The sequence below is a fragment of the Doryrhamphus excisus genome, chromosome 16 (genome assembly GCF_030265055.1).
Source record: "Doryrhamphus excisus isolate RoL2022-K1 chromosome 16, RoL_Dexc_1.0, whole genome shotgun sequence".
Classification (NCBI taxonomy): Eukaryota; Metazoa; Chordata; class Actinopteri; order Syngnathiformes; family Syngnathidae; genus Doryrhamphus; species Doryrhamphus excisus.
This window is the reverse complement of record NC_080481.1, coordinates 6,072,501-6,095,178: the sequence shown is the minus strand read 5'-3', so window position 1 is coordinate 6,095,178 and position 22,678 is coordinate 6,072,501. Positions and strand designations below refer to the sequence as shown.

Here is a 22,678-nt window from a genome sequence, read left to right as displayed (position 1 = left end):
GCCCCCCAGTGTTGTGTTGTCGATGGTCACTTTGGCCCCGGATGACCCAGTGTATGGCTATTAGCATTAGCATGATGGTCACATGGCCAGTCAAGTGCGATTGGAGGAGGATGAGTGAGCCTATTGTTAGCGCCCCCTGTCGTTTCATGGCACAGTGGAAACAAATAAGCCTTCATTTCAAGATGTTGCTCGGTCCAGTCAGTCGGACCCATGTGACCTCTCCAGCCAATCGGCACAGTGGAATGGTAGTCACTGTGTTGGTCCTAAACTGCATCGAGACGGAACCAGTCCACCTGGAAATTCCACCTTTCCTTCGGAGGTAAGTTCAAACCAAACACCTGCCTATGCTTTTTACACAGAAGTCAGCCAAGTGCGATATTGTTCACTGTATGTTTACAAACTTAGAGCATATATTATTGTTGCAAAGTGTTAATTTGATGAAAAAGTGAGCAAGGAGCAGGGTGTTGTACTTGAGATGACCAGTAGATGTCGCCAGAGAACCATATATTGATTTAGAACAACATTGAAAACCATATCACACCTCTTTTTCTAACTAAGAAAGAGGCCAAATGATCGTTAATTTGAATAAAACATGTACCTGTATAGTTTAAGCAAGCACTAGCAGACTGTACACAGCTCTTATTTTGAAGATATGACTTTTATTTTGAAGGGTCTCCAGGCAGGCACACAGAGCGGCGAGAAGCACCGCGGGAGTCCGCCAGTCACACGCTCGGTAGCGGCTACCAGAGCACCGGCTGCGGCCATCATGACGCTGAGCGAGTTGGGTCGCTGCTGCTGAGGAGTTTCTTGACGCGGAAGGTTTAGAAAGATTTCTGACGTTCTTACAGGAACTAAATCTTAGCAGGCGGCTCCGACTTTCTCGGACCGTAGCGGAGGCTATTGAAGCGGGCAAGGCGAGCGAGGTCGGCGGCGGTGGCGGCGGTGGTGGAGGTGCCGCTGCTTGCGAAACATGAACAAGAGCCACCGTATGCCGAGTAATCGTTCTCTGAGTGCCGTGGAGGTGAAGAGTAAGGTGAATATGATCACTTTTATTGCATTTCCGTGCTTTTTTCTACCACTTTGGCCATGGCGTTACTGCCACTCAAGGCTAATTTAGCTTGCTAGGTGCTTATTAGCAAGTTGTTACCGTAATGCAGGCGAAATTAGCCTTGATCGCCACTACAAACTTCATTCGATATTTTTTAACAGCAGAATGCCATAAAAAGATGTCAATAAAGCCGCCTTGGACTACAGCAAGTGAAGTGTTAAGTTTTGTTAGTTGCGGTGATGTCACCTGTCAGTTTCCATTGGGAGCAAATATTGACACAAAGATGAGGTCAAGTTGACATTACGTTCGCGTTGACATAAGTCGGAGGCTGTTTTTTTGTCTTTGTTAAAACGAAGATGGAATTAGCCGGACCAGTGCTTGTTTTCCTCCTTGGGAGCGTACAGGTGTCATTCGGCCCGCAGGCCTCACCTTGCTCTGTTGTGGGCGGGGCCTCAGCCACTTCAGATAATGACGTCACAACCGCTGTCCTCCTAAACCACAGTGTTGGACACTTTGTTGCTGTTGAATGATAAATCCTGGAAAGCTGGCTAAGAAGCAGAGCTACCACGTTGTTGATATAAAATATTTCATTAATGGTCAATATTTCCTCATTGGGTCTGCCCTTCCCCCCCACAGTTTGGCGCGGAGTTCCGTCGTTTCTCCCTGGACCGCTCCAAGCCGGGCCGCTTCGATGAATTCTACGGCCTGCTGCAGCACGTGCACCGCATTCCCAGCGTGGACCTGCTGGTGGGCTACGCCGACGTGCACGGTGACCTGCTGCCCATCAACAACGACGACAACTACCACAAGGCCCTGTCCACCGCCAGCCCCCTCCTCAGGCTCTTCCTGCAGAGGAAAGGTAAGAGGATTGAAGCGCCATGCTGGGAGCCACAGCATCATGGGGGTTAGCATCTAGCTAGCGTACATGCAGCTCTCCTCCTTGCCACAATAGTGCAGCTGCCTCTCAGATGAGGTACTTTCCTTCATGATTGCTTCCGACAACATGCAGTTTTCTGGCTCCGCCCCACAATCCCATGTGCGTCCTTTTCATCACTTGGAGCTACCCAAACTCAAACACTTGCTGTAGAACATGTAGAGCATACAGTATGTCTTTCTGGAAGACGCTCTTCTGGCTCTGATTCTCATATCACAACTTTAAAAAATTATAGAATAATTAAAATTTGCGACTCTCAAATTAAATGAAAATAATAAATGAATGAATAAAATTATGTTATTTTTTCACACGGTTTTACCATCTTAGTCTTGTAAAATTATGACTTTTTTATTTTAATATTTAGACTTTGGTTTTGTAAAATTATGACTTTTCCCTTCATATTTTGAGTTTATTTTTGTAAAATAATGCCTTTTTTTGTTTTTCCAAGTGTCTCCCAGGAGAAGAAAGGTTTCTGCTGTACAGGGACTACTCTAAAGTGGTGTGTGTGATGCTGGGCTCGGTGACTGTGCAAGCAGCACGACTTGTCAGTGTGAACTTGTGCTACGTAGACTTTGAGCCGGTGAGAGGCCAGTGATTGCGCAAGAGCGGGCCTTTGGACGGTGCCGGCCATATTAGTCGCGTGTGTTGTATGTGATGTTTGGACTCATCTGTGGTGCGAATGTTTGCACGGATGCTCATAGTGCGTGCCCGCCTGCTCACCGCTAACATCAGGTCGAAAAAAAAAACTTCCTAGCTATGCCATCCATGAGGTGTCCCCTGTTGACTTGTCATGGCAACAGTGTAGAGGTGCTGGAGTATGACATTCAGATGTTGGCATTGGAATATGGACTCACTCAGCCGTCATTCTTTCTCAGGGCGTGTCTTTCAATGGTTCACCTAGCAGGTAGAGAGCGGGGACAGCAGTGTTTGCTAACCCGGCTGCGATTGCCTGGCTAATCACTAACCACTGACTCACTGCCTGTGGAAAACATGGAAGACGTGCACTGTAAGACACTGTAAGCATGCTGTGTGACGTGGTAGAAGTGCAAAGCTATGGGCGCCTCACACAGGAGCCAAACTCCTCAACGGCGTGTAGCTAACCTTGCATACGGGTGGCAACGAGCAACTGCTTGGCGGTCAGGAGGAGGGAACGTGGGGGTATCAAAGTAGTTCAGAGGAGGATGGAGTACTCTTGCTAGTACTGAAGATGAACTTGCATAAATGTTTGTGTAAATCAGGGGTGGGCAGGTCCCCACAGGGGACGTTTGTATTGATGTAGGTGACGACACAGTCGCTCATGGGGCAACAAAACAATTCATGGGTGTTTTTTGGGCAGTAAAGTTCAACATTTTTAGCACAAAATTGAAGACGCACAAATGTGGCTTTTTGCTTGGCTGGTCAGTGACTTGTGATAGATCTTCAGGTGGACGATGTCATCTCCCGTGTGCGGCGGCCATCAGGGAAGAGGAAGGCTGGTGGTAATTAGAGCGGTGAAAGGGGAGGTGGAGTCTGGGGTAAGTCTGATTGGAATTCAGCCGTACAGAGAGGAGGTTAGCGGGAATGCTATTAGTGAGAGAGGAATGCAGAGTGAGGCCCAAGCTGGGGAAAGAGGAAAGAAAGAAGCGTGGAATGTGTCCAACCTCCGATCAGCCCTCCGTTGGACACATTGGACAGGACAGCGGCCCTTACTGCACACTAGCACACAGCCTGGCCGTCCCACTACCACTGCTCATCAACCCAACGATGGGTACTTACTAGGGATGTCTGATAATATCGGCCCGATATCAGGTGATACAACTTTATAGTACTCAACATGCAAGGTTATTCGTGAGTAAAATTGTTGGACATTTTTTCCACACACACACACCCTTTGAAATACTAGAGAAACTGATAATATTTATTTATTTATTTATCTGTACTGTATATGTGATGTTACTCATATCGGTATTGGTTGATATCAGAATCAGACATTGAGAGACATCAGACATCCCTAGTACTTACAGACCCAATAATGGGTATTCACGGACCCAACGATGGGTACTTACGAGTCCAGGGAACTTATGGACCCAAAGATGGGTACTTATGGACTGATTGTGGACCCAACGATGGGTACTTATGGATCCAACGATGGGTACTAATAGACCCATTATGGACCCAAAGATGGGTACTTATTGACCCAAAGATGGGTACTTATTGACCCAAAGATGGGTACTTATTGACCCAAAGATGGGTACTTTATGGACCCAACGATGGGTACTTTATGGACCCAACGATGGGTACTTTATGGACCCAACGATGGGTACTTTATGGACCCAATGATGGGTACATTATGGACCCAACGATGGGTACTAATAGACCCATTATGGACCCAAAGATGGGTACTTTATGGACCCAACAATGGGTACTTTATGGACTCAACGATGGGTACATTATGGACCCAACGATGGGTACTTATGGATCCAACGATGGGTATTTATAGACCCAGATATGGGTACTTATAGACCCATTATGGACCCAACAATGGGTACTTATGGATCCAACGATGGGTACTTATGGATCCAACGATGGGTACTTATGGATCCAACGATGGGTACTTATAGACCCAATGATGGGTACTTATAGACCCAATGATGGGTACTTATGGATCCATCATGGACCCAACGATGGGTACTTATGGATCCATTATGGACCCAACGATGGGTACCTATGGATCCAACGATGGGTACTTATAGACCCAAAGATGGGTACTTTTAGACCCATTATGGACCCAACAGCAGGTACTTATAAACCCAATGATGGATACTTGTAGACCCAATGATGGGTACTTACAGACCCATTATAATTTATTAGCTTGTGGAAAAGCCAAAGTATTATGAGAAAAACGTCCTACAGTAATTATGGGGGCGGGGGGGTATAAGCAGGTAATATTATCAGGGTATGTGCAGGTCTCTCTTCTGTCAGCGTTGACGAGATCCTGTGATTCTCGTGTCTTTTTGCACTCGCGTTGCCCTCTTCTGGCACGCACGCACACACACACACACACGCACACACACACACACACATCGTATCAGTGTGTGTCAGGAACGTGTCGGCACAAAGGGTGGTGGTGAACGTTCAGGCTTGTCATCAACAAAGCTGAGAGTTTCCAGAGGAGCACAAGCTTGGCCTTGTTGTCTTCTTTGTCTTGGAGGCCATGTTGTAGATCAGGTTGGATACACACCCAACTATGCACACGCTAACAACCTCATGTACTACACACTAATACACTATCATGACTTGAAATACGTACATATTATGCTCTTGATATGATGACATTGTTGTCCGAAAATGATATGAAAATAATATTCCTCGTTGTGTATTTTTCAGAGGAAGCAGATTATTTGGGCAGCGATTCGCTGACGAGAAAGAAAAACACGGTGCTGTCGGCGGTCCTCTTGCGTCCCGACGCCACCAGGAAGAAGCCGCCGGTTATCATCAGCCTCCCGAGGGACTTCCGCCCCGTCTCCTCCATCATCGACGTGGACATCCTGCCCGAGACGCACCGCCGGGTGCGCCTGTACAAGCACGGCCAGGAAAAGCCTCTGGGCTTCTACATCCGCGACGGATCCAGTGTGCGGGTGACGCCGCAGGGCTTGGAGAAGGTGCCGGGCATTTTTATCTCCAGGATGGTACCTGGTGGCCTGGCGGAGAGCACAGGTCTCCTGGCCGTCAACGACGAGGTCCTGGAGGTGAACGGCATCGAGGTGGCCGGGAAGTCTCTGGACCAAGTGACGGACATGATGATCGCCAACAGCCACAACCTCATAATCACCGTCAAGCCGGCCAACCAGCGCAACAACATCGTCCGAGGCGGCGGTGGCGGAGCGTCCGGTAGCTCAGGACGCTCCTCGGACAGCGGGACCAGCTTCTATGGCTACTCCTCATCCACCGGCCTCGCCGCTACAGCCTCGGTGCCGTCGCACATCATCCAGAACTTCCCAGCGGGTGAGATGGACAGTGACGAGGGTGACGAGGACCTGGTGATCGAGGCAGGCGGTGACGGCGAGTCTTTCCGTCGCACGCTGTCCGACTACAGCGTGCCGCCACCTCCTCGCTACGAACCTCACCTCAACCTTCGAGCCACTGCCTCGCCATCCCCGCTTTCAGTCAACGGCGGCATGACCGCCAGTGCCAGCAGCGGCTCCCTGAGCAGGGCCAAGTCCTCCACGCCATCGCCGGACACGTCTGTGAGTAGGCGGAGTCTTGAGGAGGACGGCACTGTCATAACACTGTAAACTGGCCAATCACACGCAAAGAGACACTTCCATAAACGCACATCACTGCGTTTACGTGATGCACTTCTTACACACATGCTGATACACACGCTAGCTTACATGATCACATACATGGTAACACCATGCTAACATGATGGTAGCATACATGTTAACATCATGATGACATCATGCTAGCATACATGGTAACGTAATGGAAGCATACGAGTTAACCTCATGCTAACATACATGGTAAAACTATGCTAACATAACGGTAGCATGAATGTTACCCTCGTTCTAACATACATGGTAAAACTATGCTAACGTAATGGTCGCATAAATGGTAACAGTATGCCTACATAATGGTAGCATACATGTTTCCCTCCTGCTAACATGCATGGTAACACCATGCTAACATAATCATAACATACATGTTAATGTCATGCTAAGATACATAGTAACATAATGGTAGCATACATGTTAATTTCATGCTAACATACATGGCAACACCATGCTAACATAATGGTAGCATTTATGTTAGCCTCATGCTAACACCGTGTCAACATAATGGTAGCATGCTTGTTAATGCCATGCTAATGACATGCTATCATAATGATAGCATACATAATAACTTTGTGCTAACATACATGGTAACACCATGCTAGCATAGTGCTAGCATACATGGTAACATCATGCTAACAGAATGGTAGCATACATGGTAACATGGCAACATGCTAGCATAGTACATGGTAACACGTTTTCATCATGCTAACACACTCTAACATAAGTGTAGCATGTTAACCTCAAGAGAACGTCATGCTAACATACCTACTAACAGACACAGATGGTGATGCACTGATGCATTAAACTTTTATCTGTCCACAAACAATACTGAAATGTTTGTACACCCGACACCCCCTAAATACATACTACATACACCCCCATGTACACACACACTTTGTAGAAGATGTCCGTCCTTCCTCATCCTGTGTGTGTGTGTGTGTGTGTGTAATGAACTGAGCTTGCTCTAGGGGGAGGAGTGGAGCCCTACCACCCCCTTATGTCTGCTCCAGCGATCAAGGATACAAAAGACATTTTAGCATGACAATCGTCCAGGAGAATATCAGCTGCAATCATATTGATGATAGCAATAATAATCTACTTTGTATTCATTCATCTGGGAAGCGTTTCACAAGCATCAAGGAATAACTGAGCATCTTTTTAGGAAACTTGATATGTTTGAGAGACAGGATCAATCATGAAAGTGTTTGGGAACATTTCAACGCGTCTTAGCCTCAAATGGAACACAAGACAGGCAGAAAACACCCTCTGTTGTACTGAGCAGCCCCGGTGTTGCAATGGAAAAAAGGTCTAGGGTTATCATCACACTTTTCCTATTTTCTGAAGAAAGCCAAAGAAACAGCTTTTGGTGGCGTGTAAGTTGGAATATTTCCTTCCACCTTCAAGCCCAAGTCAAGCACTTTCCCACGGGACGTCCAGGAGCGTGACAGTAAAAGTGTGAAAATGGGTGGGGGGTGTTTGGCTGGTCTCTCTCCCTTCATTGGCTCCCTTGGTCTTTGCACAGCGTTCTTAGTGGACGTACGGGACACACGTATACTGTACGAGGCCAGGTGCAAAACATGTTTTCCTTCCTCTTATGTGCTCCCATGCATACCAATAGAAACGTTTCTCTGATCACTTGATTCTCTTGCTAGAGCTTTCTTTGTTTAGGATTTGATTGTCGTGACAGACGTCCGGCTGAAACAACAGCTTTGAGGTTTCTTTTCTTTTTCATACTGTGAATTCTTATTTAGATCTTTCTTTTCTTTCATGTGTTATCTTTTAAGAGATGGTTGAAGTGCTTGGCCAGATGAATGCTGAGTTATATATATTTAGATTTGTAATGAAGATTTGTCAGTATTTTCGTATGGGATGCTTTAAATGATGTACATTTTTACCACGTTTGGTGATTCTCACTAAATGGATGTATTCCTGTTGATTGGATGAAATAATAATACTATTAAATAATAATTCCTATGTAGCTTCCGCGTGTGCCTTCACTGTGCTCAATTGTGGCTTACTGGCGCCACCTACAGGCTACTTGCATCATGAACACCGTTAGGTTTATGTTTCCATTTAAAGTGATTTACTGGCTTATATATTTAGCAACAAGATTTAAAGTCATTTAAAGCATACAAGTGAAATTTTGTAGTATTTTATTGCTGTGTATTATTTATGAAAGTTTGTTATCACTTAAGAACAGGAAGTCTTTCTCTTTGGGCTTTTCTCTTCAGGGGTCACCACAGCAAACCAATCTCCTCCATCCAACCCTGTCTTCTACATCTGTCTAACACCAACTACCCTCATGTCCTCCTTCACTACATCCATAAACCTCCTCTTTAGTCTTTCTCTACGCCTCCTACCTGGCAGCATCCTTCTACCAATATAGTCGCTATCTCTCCTCTGGACATGTCCCAACCATCTCAGTCTGGCCAGTCTCCAAGGGCTCTAACATGTAATGTCCCTCTGATGTACTCCTTCCTGATCCTATCCATCCTGGTCACTTCCAATGAGAACCTCAGCATCCTCATCTCTGCTACCTCCAGTAGCTTCACATTTTTTCCTCAGTGGCAGTGTCTCTGGACCAAACAACATGGATGGTCTCACCAGTTTTGTATACCTTTCCTTTCATTTTAGCTGAAACTCTTCTATACCACATCACGCCTGACACTTTTCTCCACCCGTTCCATCCTGCCTGCACACGCTTCTTCACCTCATTTTCACAATCTCCATTGTTCTGGACTGTTGACACCAGGTACTTCAAAGTCTGCATCTCTTATCCCTGTAACCTCACTCTTCCACTTGGGTCCCTCTCATTCACACATATACTCTCAGTCTTGCTGCGGCTAATCTTCATTCCTCTCCTTTCCAGGGCAAACCTCCACTCTTCTTTGACGGTGCCGCAAAGCACGCAGGGAACCAGGAAGTATTCCCAGCGACGTACTGTATATATTTTGCCAATCAATGTAGTGTTATTCACAAGTATGATATGGCTATGTTAAGTATCTCTTCAGAGTCATGACAGGGATGGGATAGGTATTCTGTCAACACAATTCCCCTTCTTCTGGTGCTCGAACGTCACCAACGCAAATGTGAAGTCGCTTCCGGCTTTCGTGCCCCGCCCATTCAGCTGAGTATCACGTGACAGGTAACAGTATGGCGGCGCTGGGCTGAGAAGACCGAAGACGCAGCTAGCCCCCACCCCCCAAAAAAGAAAAAAAAACCATCGTTCGCTCACAAGCTTTGTTGACACCTGCTCTTTCTGCAGGGCCGGGCGCGACATGACGGCCTGACTTTGCCGAACAAGAAATGCAACAACTGGAAGACTTGAAGGCAGAAAGAAGCAAGACCAAGAGTATGTTTCTCTCCCGGGCGCTGGAGAAAATCCTCTCGGATCGGGAGGTGAAGAGAAGTCAACACAGTCAGCTACGGAAAGCCTGTCAGGTGGCGCTCGGTGGGTGATTTCACCTTGGAGTCCGTTACAGTATTGGAATACGTGCTTCATGTTCATCGTCAGTGTGGAAGCAGCATGGCAGCTAGCTGTTAGCAGCTAATGGCCCTGTCTGTTTTGTTGACTGATGACGTGTCCGACTCATTCATCCATCTTTCTTTCATCGTTTGTTCTATCGTTCTATCATTTGACTTGAGTGTCCACTCAAGTCAAACCGGAACTAGCCTAGGCTAAGCTACGTTAGGCTAGCTAAACACACCAATCGATGTGTTGTACGGAACGCTGTCGCACGCGCACGCACGCGCACAACAGGATGCTGTGGGTTTTTCCACAGGACACTCGTATAATGTTTCACACACTGCACTGTGGGTTTGTATTGGCTTAGCTCCCACACCTTTGTAAGCACTATGGCAACTATGGTGAAAAATAAACAGTTTAGTACACCTTGAAACTGCTAACCGTCCTTATAATGCCTTATTTCAACTCCAACTGATTATTATTGATTGTCGCAAAATGGCCTTTGTTACCCTCTCATTGAGCTGAGGGTAGCAGCAAGCCAGCCACACCGGCTTATATTATAACTATAATATATAATATATATACTATAATATAATAACTATAATAATATATATAATTCATGAAAAAATGTCGATAAAATGGATTATCGCCGCCATTCAAACATTGGTTGTGTTGAAGCTGTGTTGTGCGATATGCTTGGTCATAAATGATGCAGATATTCAAGAGAAAAAGTCTTGAATGAATGTTTCCCTGTCTTGTTCTCCACAGATGAAATCAAGGATGAGCTGGAGAAACAAAAGTGAGTGTCTGCTTTTTTGCAGCTTCTCTCATTTCTTCACATAACACACATCATCTACAACATCTCACCTAAACATGCAGTCATGTTTACCCACGGACTCCACTGTACGTCTACAAGCATGCTCTCTATCGCCCCCCTGCAGGGACGGCACAGTGGTCCCACCCAGAGCCAACTACATTGAGGCTGACAAATACGTGCTGCCCTTTGAGTTGGCCTGTCAGTCCAAGTCTCCCCGGATAGTGAGCACTTCTTTGGACTGTCTGCAGGTGAGCACACGGATTGTGTTGTCGTAACTTGCGTGTGTTCTTCTCATGCACCTGTCCTATTGCAGAAGCTTATCGCGTACGGCCACATCACGGGGAACGCTCCGGACAGCAGGACTCCTGGTAAGCGTCTGATGGACCGCTTGGTGGAGACCATCTGCAACTGCTTCCAGGGCCCGCAGACGGACGAGGGAGTCCAGCTCCAGATCATCAAGGTACACTTTGCCGTGCTGCTCCAAAAATTACAAACACGCTCCATATGCACTTCAATACTTTCTGTATACATTGACTAATTTAGTAATCAACAGTTTGACATCGGGAAGAAAAGATACATTTTCAGCAGAACTTTGTTATTACTTGGCAGAGATACATGCCCTCTTTTCAAATGCACTTCTGCCAGCTTGTGGCCTTTTTTTACACCTTAAAAACGCACTTCAAACATGGTCTCTTCTATACAAAAAAAACATATGAATACGTCTTTGCTCATTTGCTAAAATGAGTCATTATACATTGTACAGTAAACCATAACTTTATTTGCATGTTCATTGTACAGTTGCCGAATTCCTTGTTTTCAACCTCTCTAGGCCCTGCTGACCTCCGTCACATCCCCGCACATCGAGATCCACGAAGGCACCGTCCTGCTCACGGTCAGGACGTGCTACAACATATACCTGGCGAGCCGCAACCTCATCAACCAGACCACCGCCAAGGCCACGCTCACGCAGATGCTCAATGTCATCTTCACACGCATGGAGAACCAGGCTGTTAGTTCATCTTTACTACCTAAAGCACATCACAAGATGACATACAACCATATCCTATCTCGTCTTTCAGTGTGAACTGGTGAAGTCTTGAGCTCCATCTTTCTCCTTAGGCTCTGGAGGCTCAGGAGCAAGAGAAGGACCAGCTACATTTACCCCAAAACAACCCGTCTCCGGTGCCTGGAACTCACAGGTCTGGTTCCCCCCGGTCTGACCGTACAACCACACCAGAACCTCAAGGCTCCCCGTCACCCGCAGCCGGTACTCCAGAAGTCAGCGCCAGTAGCCCAACACCTCCACCACCACAGGACACGCCCACGCTGAATGGAGATCCAGAGGGCGGTCCTCTTCCTGGTCATGGAGCAGAAGAAGAGGTCACGCCACCAGGAGGTGCGCTTGATTCAACTTCCTGATCCATACCAGTCTTAACCTCGTCTCTATGCTACAGAGTCTGTATTTGGAGACGAAGAAGGTCCAGCAGAAGCTCATCCTGGTGAAGAGAACCAAGAGTCGGCTTTTAATGCGGATGACATAGCACAGATTGAAGGTGACTCCTTTCTCAAATGCCTTTTCTTTCTGCAAACGGACTTGATGACTCACTGACTCCACTAGACCACCACCCGGCCCCGCCTATCACGGAGCGCACACAAGTAGAAGCTCTTCCCACAGAGACAAGGCAGATGAACGGCATCATTGAAGACCGCTCGTCTGTTTCTTCGGCGGACATGCTGGTGAGAGCCGAGGTTTTGTTACACCTGGTATGGACCTTCTTTTCATGGATCTTGTTGCTCAGGATGCCGAGGGCCTGCAAGGACCGCACAGCGCCTCCCGCTTTTCTCATGTCCTGCAGAAGGACGCCTTCCTGGTGTTCCGCTCGCTCTGCAAGCTTTCCATGAAGCCTCTTGCCGAAGGACCCCCAGATCCAAAGTGAGGAAGAATAGCAAGCATTTAGACTGTCTAATGATTATTGATTAGCAATGGGATTTATTCATTTAAGTGCAATGGAAGATGACTGTTGTCAGGAGTTTCTATTCAGCATTTTAGCAATCCAGTATGCAGGACAGTTGGATCCGACATCACACACAAGTAGAGAATGCCCTGTGGGATACATTGTGCTCCTCTCTAGCTGATGCCGTATGTCATGCATCTCCTGTGCAGGTCACACGAGTTGCGCTCCAAGATCGTGTCGCTGCAGCTGCTGCTGTCGGTGCTGCAGGGCGCCGGGCCCGTGTTCCGCACCCACGAGATGTTTGTCAACGCCATCAAGCAGTATCTGTGCGTGGCGCTGTCCAAGAATGGTGTCTCCTCTGTGCCCGAGGTGTTTGAGCTGTCGCTGGCCATTTTCCTCACTCTACTGTCCCACTTCAAGGTGCATCTGAAGATGCAGATTGAGGTACACCACGGCATGTTGCTGGATTTTCACCTGTTCTTTATGGAGGTGCTAATACCTGGCCTGCTGCACCTCAGGTGTTTTTTCGGGAAATTTTTCTCACCATCTTGGAGACATCAACAAGCTCCTTTGAGCACAAGTGGATGGTCATCCAGACGCTAACACGCATCTGTGCAGGTAACTTTTCACCGTCATGCGACGGTGCATCTTTTTGGAATGTGGGAGGAAAACACACACATTCATAAATAGTAGTCGGTTACAGTACTCCCTCACACCCTCACCCCACCATTTCTGCCAAATATTCAAAAATGTTATATTTTCTTAGTTAACATGATTAGAGCTCTATAGTCACCACCACACTTCTATTTCCCAATATAGTAGTTATAACCAATATAGTACTTATAATAGTAGAAAATAAGAAAACCTGTTTACCACCTGCCAAATACACTTTAAACATGAATAGAGCCCTCTAGATATGAAGTAACACCCCTATAGTCACCTTTTCATATTACCCAATACAGTAGACATTATAAGAAAAATAAGATGCATTTTCAGGGGGCAAAAAAACAAAGTCAGCCTAAACATGCATCTCTATTCAGTAATTATGGGCCTTATTTATTTAGCTGTATTCAGCTAAATATTATTATAATATGTCATATCTATTTGTAGTCTAAATATGAGTAATAATTTGTTGTATTGGGATTTGAGTAGAGTGAATAATAATAATAAGATGAGTCCACGTGACCTGGTGTGAAATACATCCAGGAAGATCCCATTGTTGAGTCGAGATGAGAGCACTGCTGTTGCTGTGTGACTTGTAGCTTCCTAAAACGAAACGCTGTCCAGCAGGGAAAGATGGTGAGAAAGGTGCCTTTGCTGATGATGCCGTTGTTTCCTTTGCAGACGCCCAGTGTGTGGTGGACATCTACGTCAACTACGACTGTGACCTCAATGCCGCCAACATCTTTGAGCGCCTGGTCAATGACCTGTCCAAGATAGCACGGGGCAGGAGTGGACAGGAGCTGGGCATGACTGCTTTACAGGTACCCGCCCTTACTAAACTTTCTCTGATGTCTGCGATATGCTGCTCACAGCCAACGTGCATTGCATGTTGTCATATATGTATGCATAGCTCAGCAGATGAGATGTTTTCTTGGCCTGAATAAAGTTGCTAAATGAAGGAGAACCGAGGCCAGGGTACACATACCATACAGTAGTAGAAGTTCTGATTCAATATCCTGGCCAGCAATCTCTGGTGGGGCCCCCTGCATGGGGTGGTCGGAGGCCATCGCTGGGGGGGGGGGGGGGGGGGTTGGCGGACCAGACTGCTTGCCATGATGGGCTGGGTGGGGCCTGTGGCCGGTCCTGCAGCCCATGGCTTGCTCCGGCCCGTGCTGTGCTGGGTTGCCCCGCTCGGTTGGTCAGTAGTGCGGGGTGGGCGTGTGTGGGCCACGGTCCTCCCTGCTGCATTGCACCACCTCACATACATGTAGGACCTTGGGGGGTGATCTGCAATTGGTTGTGCTGGGGGTGAGGGGTTTTCCTTGCGGATGCCCCTTTGTCCTCTGCATTCCTCTGGCTTGGTCACCCTTCAATTTTAACCGCACCTTAGACACTCAGTTCTGGGGGAGGCTCTGGGCAGGCATGGGACCCACCATTGCTCAGCTTCCTTCCACTATTAATTACTCCATATGATACATACACACACATACACCAATCATAGGCCAGCCCTTTGCTTGTCGCTCAGACCTCGCAGCCTCTTAGACCTGAGTTCAATTCCACCCTCGGCCATCTCTGTGTGGAGTTTGCATGTTCTCCCCGTGCATGCGTGGGTTTTCTCCGGGTACTCCGGTTTCCTCCCACATTCCAAAAACATGCTAGGTTAATTGGCGACTCCAAATTGTCCATAGGTATGAATGTGACTGGGAATGGTTGTTTGTCTATATGTGCCCTGGGATTGGCTGGCCACCAGTCCAGGGTGTTGCCCGAAGACAGCTGGGATAGGCTCCAGCACCCCCCACGACCCTTGTGAGGATAAGCAGTAGAAAATAAATGAATGAATATTTGCTTGTCGGAATGTGATGATGACTGTAGGGGTGTTATTTCATGTCTTGAACGCAACAAGATGTTCTTGTGATGTCCACAGGAGCTCAGCCTACGTAAGAAGGGCTTGGAGTGTCTGGTGTCCATCCTAAAATGTATGGTGGAGTGGAGCAAAGACATGTACGTCAACCCAAACCTTCAGGCCAACCTCGGTAAGCATGCGGCGTCCTCCTAGCGTCCCCACGGGACCTCTTGACGTCACCTGTGCTGTGTGCAGGCCAGGACCCTCCGTCAGACAACGAGACATCAGAGTTGAAGCTTCCAGAACAGCTGCCCGGGCGCAGAGACAGCATCAGCTCCTTGGACTCCACCGTCTCCTCAGGCGTCCCGCTCTCTCAGCCGGACCACCCGGAGCAGTACGAGGTCATCAAGCAGCAGAAAGACATCATCGAACATGGCATCCAGCTGTGAGCCTTTCTGCATCCCGGTGCTAGCGTTGATTGCTCACATTTCTCACATTTCATCACCTTTCTCTTTCCAGATTTAACAAAAAGCCAAAACGAGGCATCCTGTACCTGCAGGACCAGGGCATGTTGGGTTCCACAGCTGAGAACATTGCACAGTTCCTTCATCAGGAGGACCGCTTAGACACGGTGAGAAAATGACGTCCAGGTAAGTATTTATCCCAGCACTGACTGGTCTTTGTCTGCACAAACAGACTCAGGTTGGCGAGTTCCTGGGGGAGAACATCAAGTTGAACAAAGAGGTGATGTACTCCTATGTGGACCAGCTGGACTTCTGTGGGCGGGACTTCGTGTCGGCCCTCAGGGCCTTTTTGGAAGGCTTCAGGCTGCCGGGGGAAGCCCAAAAGATCGACAGGCTGATGGAGAAGTTTGCTGCTCGATACCTGGAGTGCAACCAAGGGTGAGGAAGCCACCTTTGATGGTACATAGTATACAGTACTACATCATCGTAGTACATCACTGATCACGCTGTGTTTTTTCCAGACAAACTCTGTTTGCCAGCGCAGACACAGCTTACGTGCTGGCGTACTCCATCATTATGCTCACCACAGACCTGCACAGTCCTCAGGTGACACTCGATCTATGCATATTGTCGTCATCTACATCAGCACACTGTCACTTAACTCACAGAACTCATCAGCACTCATTTTACACAAAGAAACATTCACAGAAAATACTTCAAATGGAAGAATAGGTCATCTTTTTACAAGAAAAAAGTCCACAGATAATATGCTTGTGTAATAAAGCCAATCCAGAGGTACTGTTCCTGACTTCCACACGATGTTGAGGAGCCATGTCAGCCAAGATAGTCCCTCAGTATACAGAGCCTTGAGGAATTCAGGGCAAAACCCGTCCACCCCCGGACCTTTGCCACTGGGGAGCCTTTTGACCACCCCAGATAGCTCAGCCAGGGTGATGCAACTGTCCGCGATGGAGGGTATTTCACTGGGATTGAGAAAGTATTCCTTCCGACGTCCGACTACATCCGTCAAGGTCAGCAGGACCCCGTCCCCGCTGCAAACAGTGTGGACCAGGCACTGCTTCTCCTTTCTGAGGCGTCAGACGGTTTGCCAGGACCTCTTTGAGGCGGCCCAAAAGTCGTGCTCCATAACCTCACCTCCCATGCCCGAATTTTTAGTATTTGCCCCAACCATTGCCAAGCTGCGTGCCGCTTGGCCTGCTGGTACCTGTCAGCTGCTTGAGTCCCACAGGCCATCAATGCTCCATATGACTCCCCCTTCAGCTTGACCTCTGTCATCTAATGTCATGGAAACTGTAATCTAATGACAAAAAAAGTTGTTTTTTTCTAAGACTATTGTTGTAAGAGCTCATTGGCTATTGTCTGATTACCACAATAGTTGGCTAGTAGTAAGACTAGTAGTAGTAAGTAGTAAGACTTTTCTTTACTTTGGCTTACTTTTCCAAAGAGAAAATATCATTCTGGTCATTTCCTTGACATGCAGACTTACTGTAGATGTCATGCTGGTTCATGTAGGTGAAGAACAAGATGACAAAGGAGCAGTACATCAAGATGAACCGCGGCATCAACGACAGTAAGGACCTGCCTGAGGAGTATTTATCTTCAATATATGACCAGATCGCCGGCAAGAAGATCGCCATGAAGGAGAGCAAGGAGTTCTCTATCACGCCCAAGTCCAGCAAGCAAAGTGAGTCGTCCTTCTTAGCTTGTTATTTTGCTTTATTTATGCATGTGTGAATTCCATGTGTCCGGAGACACGCAGTTCACCTGAAGAAACCTTACACGACACTACTTCTGGGAGGGCCAGACGAGATTTTAACATTGCAGTCATCCCTTGTTTATGATGCTTGATTGGTACCACAGCCAACTGCATGAAGTCCAATTCAAAGCACGATTCCTTACTTATAAATGCAATATTTTCATAGAGTGATAAACTTATTTAGGACCTTCTATATATGCTTCTATATATGATTAGAGCCCTCTAAACATGAAATAGTACCCCTATAGTCACTAATACACTCCTATTATCAATACAGTAGACATAATAAGAGAAAATAAGACATAGAAACTTGTATACCACCTTCTCAATGAACTTTTAAAAATGATTAGAGCCCTCTATACATGAAATAGCACCCCTATAGTCACCTGTACACTCCTATTATCCAATACAGTAGACCTAATAAGAGGAAATAAGACATAGAAACTTGTTTACCACCTTCTCAATAAACTTTTTAAAATGATTAGAGCCCTCTATACCTCCTATTATCCAATATAGTATACATAATAAGAGAGAATGACATATAAAAACCTGTTTGCCATCGTGTATACACTTTTTAACATGATTAGAGGCCTGTAGACAGGAAATAACACCCCAATAGTCACCTTTACACTCCTGTTACCCAACATAGACTTAGATTTAGACATCCTTTACTGTCATTGCACAAAAACCCAGCAGTGAAATTGCCAACAAAATGTTGTTGCTTGGCTCCCGTATTACACAAGACACTTAAAAAGAAAGAATAAAATATATATATTAAAAATATAGTAGACGCAAGAAGAGAAAATAAGACACTAGGTTGCACACTACTGCGCTTTGAGTGTATGCTTGCAGCCCCGCTGAGACAAAGACACTGTATTTGTGACAAAAGGTCTCACTCACTGCTGTTTTTCTGTGGAACAAACGTGCTGAAAGCGATGTGCAGAGTGAAACCTCTTCCTGCCTGACACGCATGCACATGGCAATATATCGATGATCATGGATTCATCGTCATTATCCTCTTGCAAGACATTGTGACACCCTGATGTGTATTCCATCCGCCGCGGTGCATTCAGGTGTAGCCAGTGAGAAGCAGCGTCGCCTGTTGTACAACATGGAGATGGAGCAGATGGCCAAGACGGCCAAAGCTCTGATGGAGGCCGTCAGCCACGCCCAGGCCCCGTTCTTCAGCGCCACGCACCTGGAGCACGTCAGACCCATGTTCAAGGTGCTCGCCAGCGTTTTCAACTTGTAGTTGCTCCTGTAGTTTGTTTCAACATGTGATGATTCCACACTGTGCAGCTGGCATGGACCCCTTTGTTGGCAGCGTTCAGCGTGGGCCTTCAGGACTGTGACGACCCGGATGTGGCCTCGCTGTGCCTGGAGGGCATTCGGTGTGCCATCAGGATTGCCTGCATCTTCAGCATGCAGGTGTGTGTGTGGCGCCTGCACGCTTTGATGGACGCACATTGACGGCGGCTTTTGTGTCTTTTGTAACTGTAGCTGGAACGCGATGCCTACGTCCAAGCCTTGGCCAGGTTCACCCTGCTGACGGCCAGCTCCAGCATCACCGAGATGAAGCAGAAGAACATCGACACCATCAAGACCCTCATCACCGTGGCGCACACGGATGGGAACTACCTGGGCAACTCCTGGCACGAGGTCAGTGTTTATCAGCAACTTAAATGGAGCGTCTGGCTGACAGTAGCCACGTTTAGTTTTTCTCTTTCCGAATGGAATCTTTCCAAATGACCTTTCCGAAAGCAATGGTATACATGGAAAGGAATATTCCAATCGCGTGTCTACATGCGCCGCTATAATCAACCAGAATAGTCAATGGGTCATGCGCAGTAAAGCGTAAACACCAACATCATGTGATATTGACTTCGAGTTTTTCTTTCACTTGTTGGAATAACTCCGTATTGCCAGTTTTTCGTTCGTCCAGTCTTGAAATTTAGTTTCAATCAAAAACAAACTTTCCGCAGCAGCCCAGTGCCGATTGCTCGCCTCCATTTTTTTTTTATCGAAGAACGTCTCGAGCTGCGTGTTACGTCATATCTCAGCATTCGCTGAAAGAACGCACCCGGGAACAGGAAAAGATAAAGTTCAATCTTGCTATTATTATTGCTATTGTTTTTAATTAAGCTCGGCACATGTTTTATATAGATATGTATTTTGTTTTTTAATAAAACTGGACTTGTGAATGGCGTATAGAAGGGTTTAGATTCTGTTCCACAGATGGCGGTAATGCACACGAAAGCTGCTTGCCAACCGCCAATAAACAACAGAAGAAGAAAAACACCACGAAGAAGAATGCAGTCTGACAACTTTCCGTTTGAGCGGGTACAAGATACCTCAATCGGGTTGAGGAAAGGAATATTCCACCCCTGTGAATCCCATTATATATTCATTTGGATTGGCACTTTTCTTTCAGAATGAGGTGTATACAAAGGTTAGATTCTTTCTGTTTGAGCAAATAACGAATGGAATTCCGAATGGAATTGGAATATTTGGGTCCAATTGTATACGTGGCTAATGACGTTTGTTTGGGACAGATTTTGAGGTGCATCAGTCAACTGGAACTCGCTCAGCTGATTGGAACGGGGGTGAAGACGCGCGCCATTTCTGGAGTGGCTCGTGACAAGGAGGCTGGCATCCGAGGCTTACCCCCAGGCACAGAGGAATTCATGCCTCTCGGACTGGGTGGGTGAAAAGCCAGCAAGACGACCAGAGCGCTACAAGGATGTCCTCATGCTTCTATGTTTGATGTGCTGCAGGTAACTTGGTGGCCAATCAGGACAAGCGTCACATGGCTCACCTGCAGGAGTCGGTGGGAGAGACCAGCTCTCAAAGCGTAGTCGTAGCGGTGGACAGGTGAGCCGTACAACCCAAGTTGTTCATTCATGTCTCAGCTCACGCCGCTTTGGATATTTTCAGGATCTTTACCGGTTCTACCAGACTGGATGGAAATGCCATAGGTGAGCACCCCTCCCCATTGTGGCACCCAGTCCCTTTCTCACCAGCTCTTCTACTTATAGTGGACTTTGTGAGGTGGCTGTGTGCCGTGTCCATGGACGAGCTGGCATCTGCACACCAGCCCAGGATGTTCAGCTTGCAGAAGATAGTGGAGATCTCCTACTACAACATGAACCGCATCAGGCTGCAGTGGTCTCGCATCTGGCAGGTCATTGGCGACCACTTCAACAAGGTAATCATAGCTCCGTTATAGGCCTAATGAAGACCAATCATAGACTCCTTATAGGCCTAATGAAGACCAATCATAGACCCCTTATAGGCATAATGAAGACCAATCACAGACCCCTTATAGACCTAATGAAGACCAATCATAGACCTCTTATAGGCCTAATGAAGACCAATCATAGACCCCTTATAGCCCTAATGAAGACCAATCATAGACCCCTTATAGGCCTAATGAAGACCCCCTTATAGGCCTAATGAAGACCAATCATAGACTCCTTATAGGCCTAATGAAGACCAATCATAGACCCCTTATAGGCCTAATGAAGACCAATCATAGACCCCTTATAGGCCTAATGAAGACCAATCATAGACCCCTTATAGACCTAATGAAGACCAATCATAGACCTCTTATAGGCCTAATGAAGACCAATCATAGACCCCTTATAGGCCTAATGAAGACCCCCTTATAGGCCTAATGAAGACCCCCTTATAGGCCTAATGAAGACCAATCATAGACGCCTTATAGGCCTAATGAAGACCAATCATAGACTCCTTATAGGCCTAATGAAGACCAATCATAGACCCCTTATAGGCCTAATGAAGACCAATCATAGACCCCTTATAGGCCTAATGAAGACCAATCATAGACCCCTTATAGGCCTAATGAAGACCAATCATAGACCCCTTATAGACCTAATGAAGACCAATCATAGACCTCTTATAGGCCTAATGAAGACCAATCATAGACCCCTTATAGGCCTAATGAAGACCCCCTTATAGGCCTAATGAAGACCAATCATAGACGCCTTATAGGCCTAATGAAGACCAATCATAGACTCCTTATAGGCCTAATGAAGACCAATCATAGACCCCTTATAGGCCTAATGAAGACCAATCATAGACCCCTTATAGGCCTAATGAAGACCAATCATAGACCCCTTATAGGCCTAATGAAGACCAATCATAGACCCCTTATAGCCCTAATGAAAACCAATCATAGACCCCTTATAGCCCTAATGAAGACCAATCATAGACCCCTTTATAGGCCTAATGAAGACCAATCATAGACCCCTTTATAGGCCTAATGAAGACCAATCATAGACCCCTTTATAGGCCTAATGAAGACTAATCATAGACCCCTTATAGGCCCAATGAAGACCAATCATATCAAAATAAAAAATATTGATATATCGCCCAGCCTTAGCCCTAGGCACGAAAAAAACGTCCAAAATATCCTCCAAGTGGCATGCGCTCGTGTCACTAGTGTTGTAGTCCTGCTCAGGATTCCCACGTGACGTACGGCCGGGGAACCCCACCAGGTGAACATCACTACCGGTCAGAAAGTAGGTCAACTGTTTGTCACCAATGTAGAACAAAGGAACCTGTGTGAGACACAAGAGCGCTCCCAAATAGTTCCTTTTAAAAACGATATTAGTGTGGATGCAATTGATACTGAAGATGCGCATGGATTATGATGGCACCCGATGCAAGTACACCAAGTTTAGCCCAGCTCGCTTTCACTCGCTATTGCTGTCACAAGAGTTTTTTAGGCCGACTTAGCCGATGTTTACGGTTGCTGCCCAGAGGGTCTGGTTAGTCTTTGTGAGGACATGCCGCTACGAAAGAGCAGTCTGCTGGGGAAGTAAGACATAATCGGGACTAGTCGACCAATCTTGGCAGCCCTACTAGTTGCCTGGTGTTCCATGTCGGGACTGATGGCAGCCCATTATATACTCCATGCCTAGAGTTGGAATTTGCAGGGATTTTGTTGTACGCCCGCTTCTTCAGGATGGACCACAAGTTCTCAATGGGATTAAGGTTTCAGAGGGATTTGGGAGTTTCCTGGCCATGGACCCAAAACGTTTGATGCAAAGTTAGCTAGAATGAGAGCAACACGGTGTCTAACGGCTGCTCTTCTCACACAGGTGGGCTGCAACCCCAACGAGGATGTCGCCATCTTTGCCGTAGACTCGCTGAGGCAGCTCTCCATGAAGTTCTTGGAGAAAGGAGAGTTGGCCAATTTCCGCTTCCAGAAAGACTTCCTCAGGCCCTTTGAGCACATCATGAAGAAGAACAGGTAAAGGATGTTGTGGAAGACGCGTGGCATGGATTCATGGCTGCCTGAACTCGGTGCCTGCAGGTCCCCCACCATCAGAGACATGGTGATCAGGTGTGTGGCTCAGATGGTCACCTCCCAGGC

At 46.9% G+C, this 22,678-nt stretch overlaps 2 protein-coding genes across 3 annotated transcripts in view; both read left to right on the top strand.

The window, feature by feature from the left end:
- Window positions 1-3: 3 nt before the first annotated feature.
- Window positions 4-8,272, top strand: pard6b (par-6 partitioning defective 6 homolog beta (C. elegans)). The gene is made up of 3 exons (XM_058050868.1): window positions 4-1,033; window positions 1,685-1,907; window positions 5,349-8,272. Exons 1-3 carry the CDS (start codon window positions 971-973, stop codon window positions 6,254-6,256), a joined length of 1,194 nt encoding a protein of 397 aa, XP_057906851.1. The 5' UTR covers window positions 4-970; the 3' UTR covers window positions 6,257-8,272.
- A 1,142-nt stretch (window positions 8,273-9,414) lies between these two features.
- arfgef2 (ADP-ribosylation factor guanine nucleotide-exchange factor 2 (brefeldin A-inhibited)) overlaps window positions 9,415-22,678 on the top strand; it is a 17,105-nt gene continuing 3,841 nt past the window's right edge. Inside the window, exons 1-27 of one of the 2 annotated variants that reach the window (XR_009119730.1) lie at window positions 9,415-9,746; window positions 10,530-10,560; window positions 10,703-10,826; window positions 10,892-11,038; window positions 11,408-11,587; window positions 11,698-11,974; window positions 12,033-12,131; window positions 12,197-12,315; window positions 12,378-12,511; window positions 12,743-12,977; window positions 13,052-13,151; window positions 13,878-14,017; window positions 15,121-15,229; window positions 15,295-15,484; window positions 15,559-15,670; window positions 15,736-15,941; window positions 16,025-16,109; window positions 17,037-17,208; window positions 18,354-18,505; window positions 18,580-18,708; window positions 18,781-18,939; window positions 19,833-19,980; window positions 20,055-20,151; window positions 20,215-20,255; window positions 20,316-20,485; window positions 22,404-22,555; window positions 22,619-22,678. The exon at window positions 22,619-22,678 is cut by the window's right edge and continues 113 nt beyond it. Coding sequence is in view for 1 of the 2 variants with exons in the window: in XM_058050864.1 (XP_057906847.1) it covers window positions 9,602-9,746; window positions 10,530-10,560; window positions 10,703-10,826; window positions 10,892-11,038; window positions 11,408-11,587; window positions 11,698-11,974; window positions 12,033-12,131; window positions 12,197-12,315; window positions 12,378-12,511; window positions 12,743-12,977; window positions 13,052-13,151; window positions 13,878-14,017; window positions 15,121-15,229; window positions 15,295-15,484; window positions 15,559-15,670; window positions 15,736-15,941; window positions 16,025-16,109; window positions 17,037-17,208; window positions 18,354-18,505; window positions 18,580-18,708; window positions 18,781-18,939; window positions 19,833-19,980; window positions 20,055-20,151; window positions 20,215-20,255; window positions 20,316-20,485; window positions 22,404-22,555; window positions 22,619-22,678 (3,713 nt within the window). In the remaining variant the exon portion in view is untranslated. The remainder of the gene's footprint in view (window positions 9,747-10,529; window positions 10,561-10,702; window positions 10,827-10,891; window positions 11,039-11,407; window positions 11,588-11,697; window positions 11,975-12,032; window positions 12,132-12,196; window positions 12,316-12,377; window positions 12,512-12,742; window positions 12,978-13,051; window positions 13,152-13,877; window positions 14,018-15,120; window positions 15,230-15,294; window positions 15,485-15,558; window positions 15,671-15,735; window positions 15,942-16,024; window positions 16,110-17,036; window positions 17,209-18,353; window positions 18,506-18,579; window positions 18,709-18,780; window positions 18,940-19,832; window positions 19,981-20,054; window positions 20,152-20,214; window positions 20,256-20,315; window positions 20,486-22,403; window positions 22,556-22,618) is intronic. The other variant, XM_058050864.1, reaches the window with a different exon arrangement.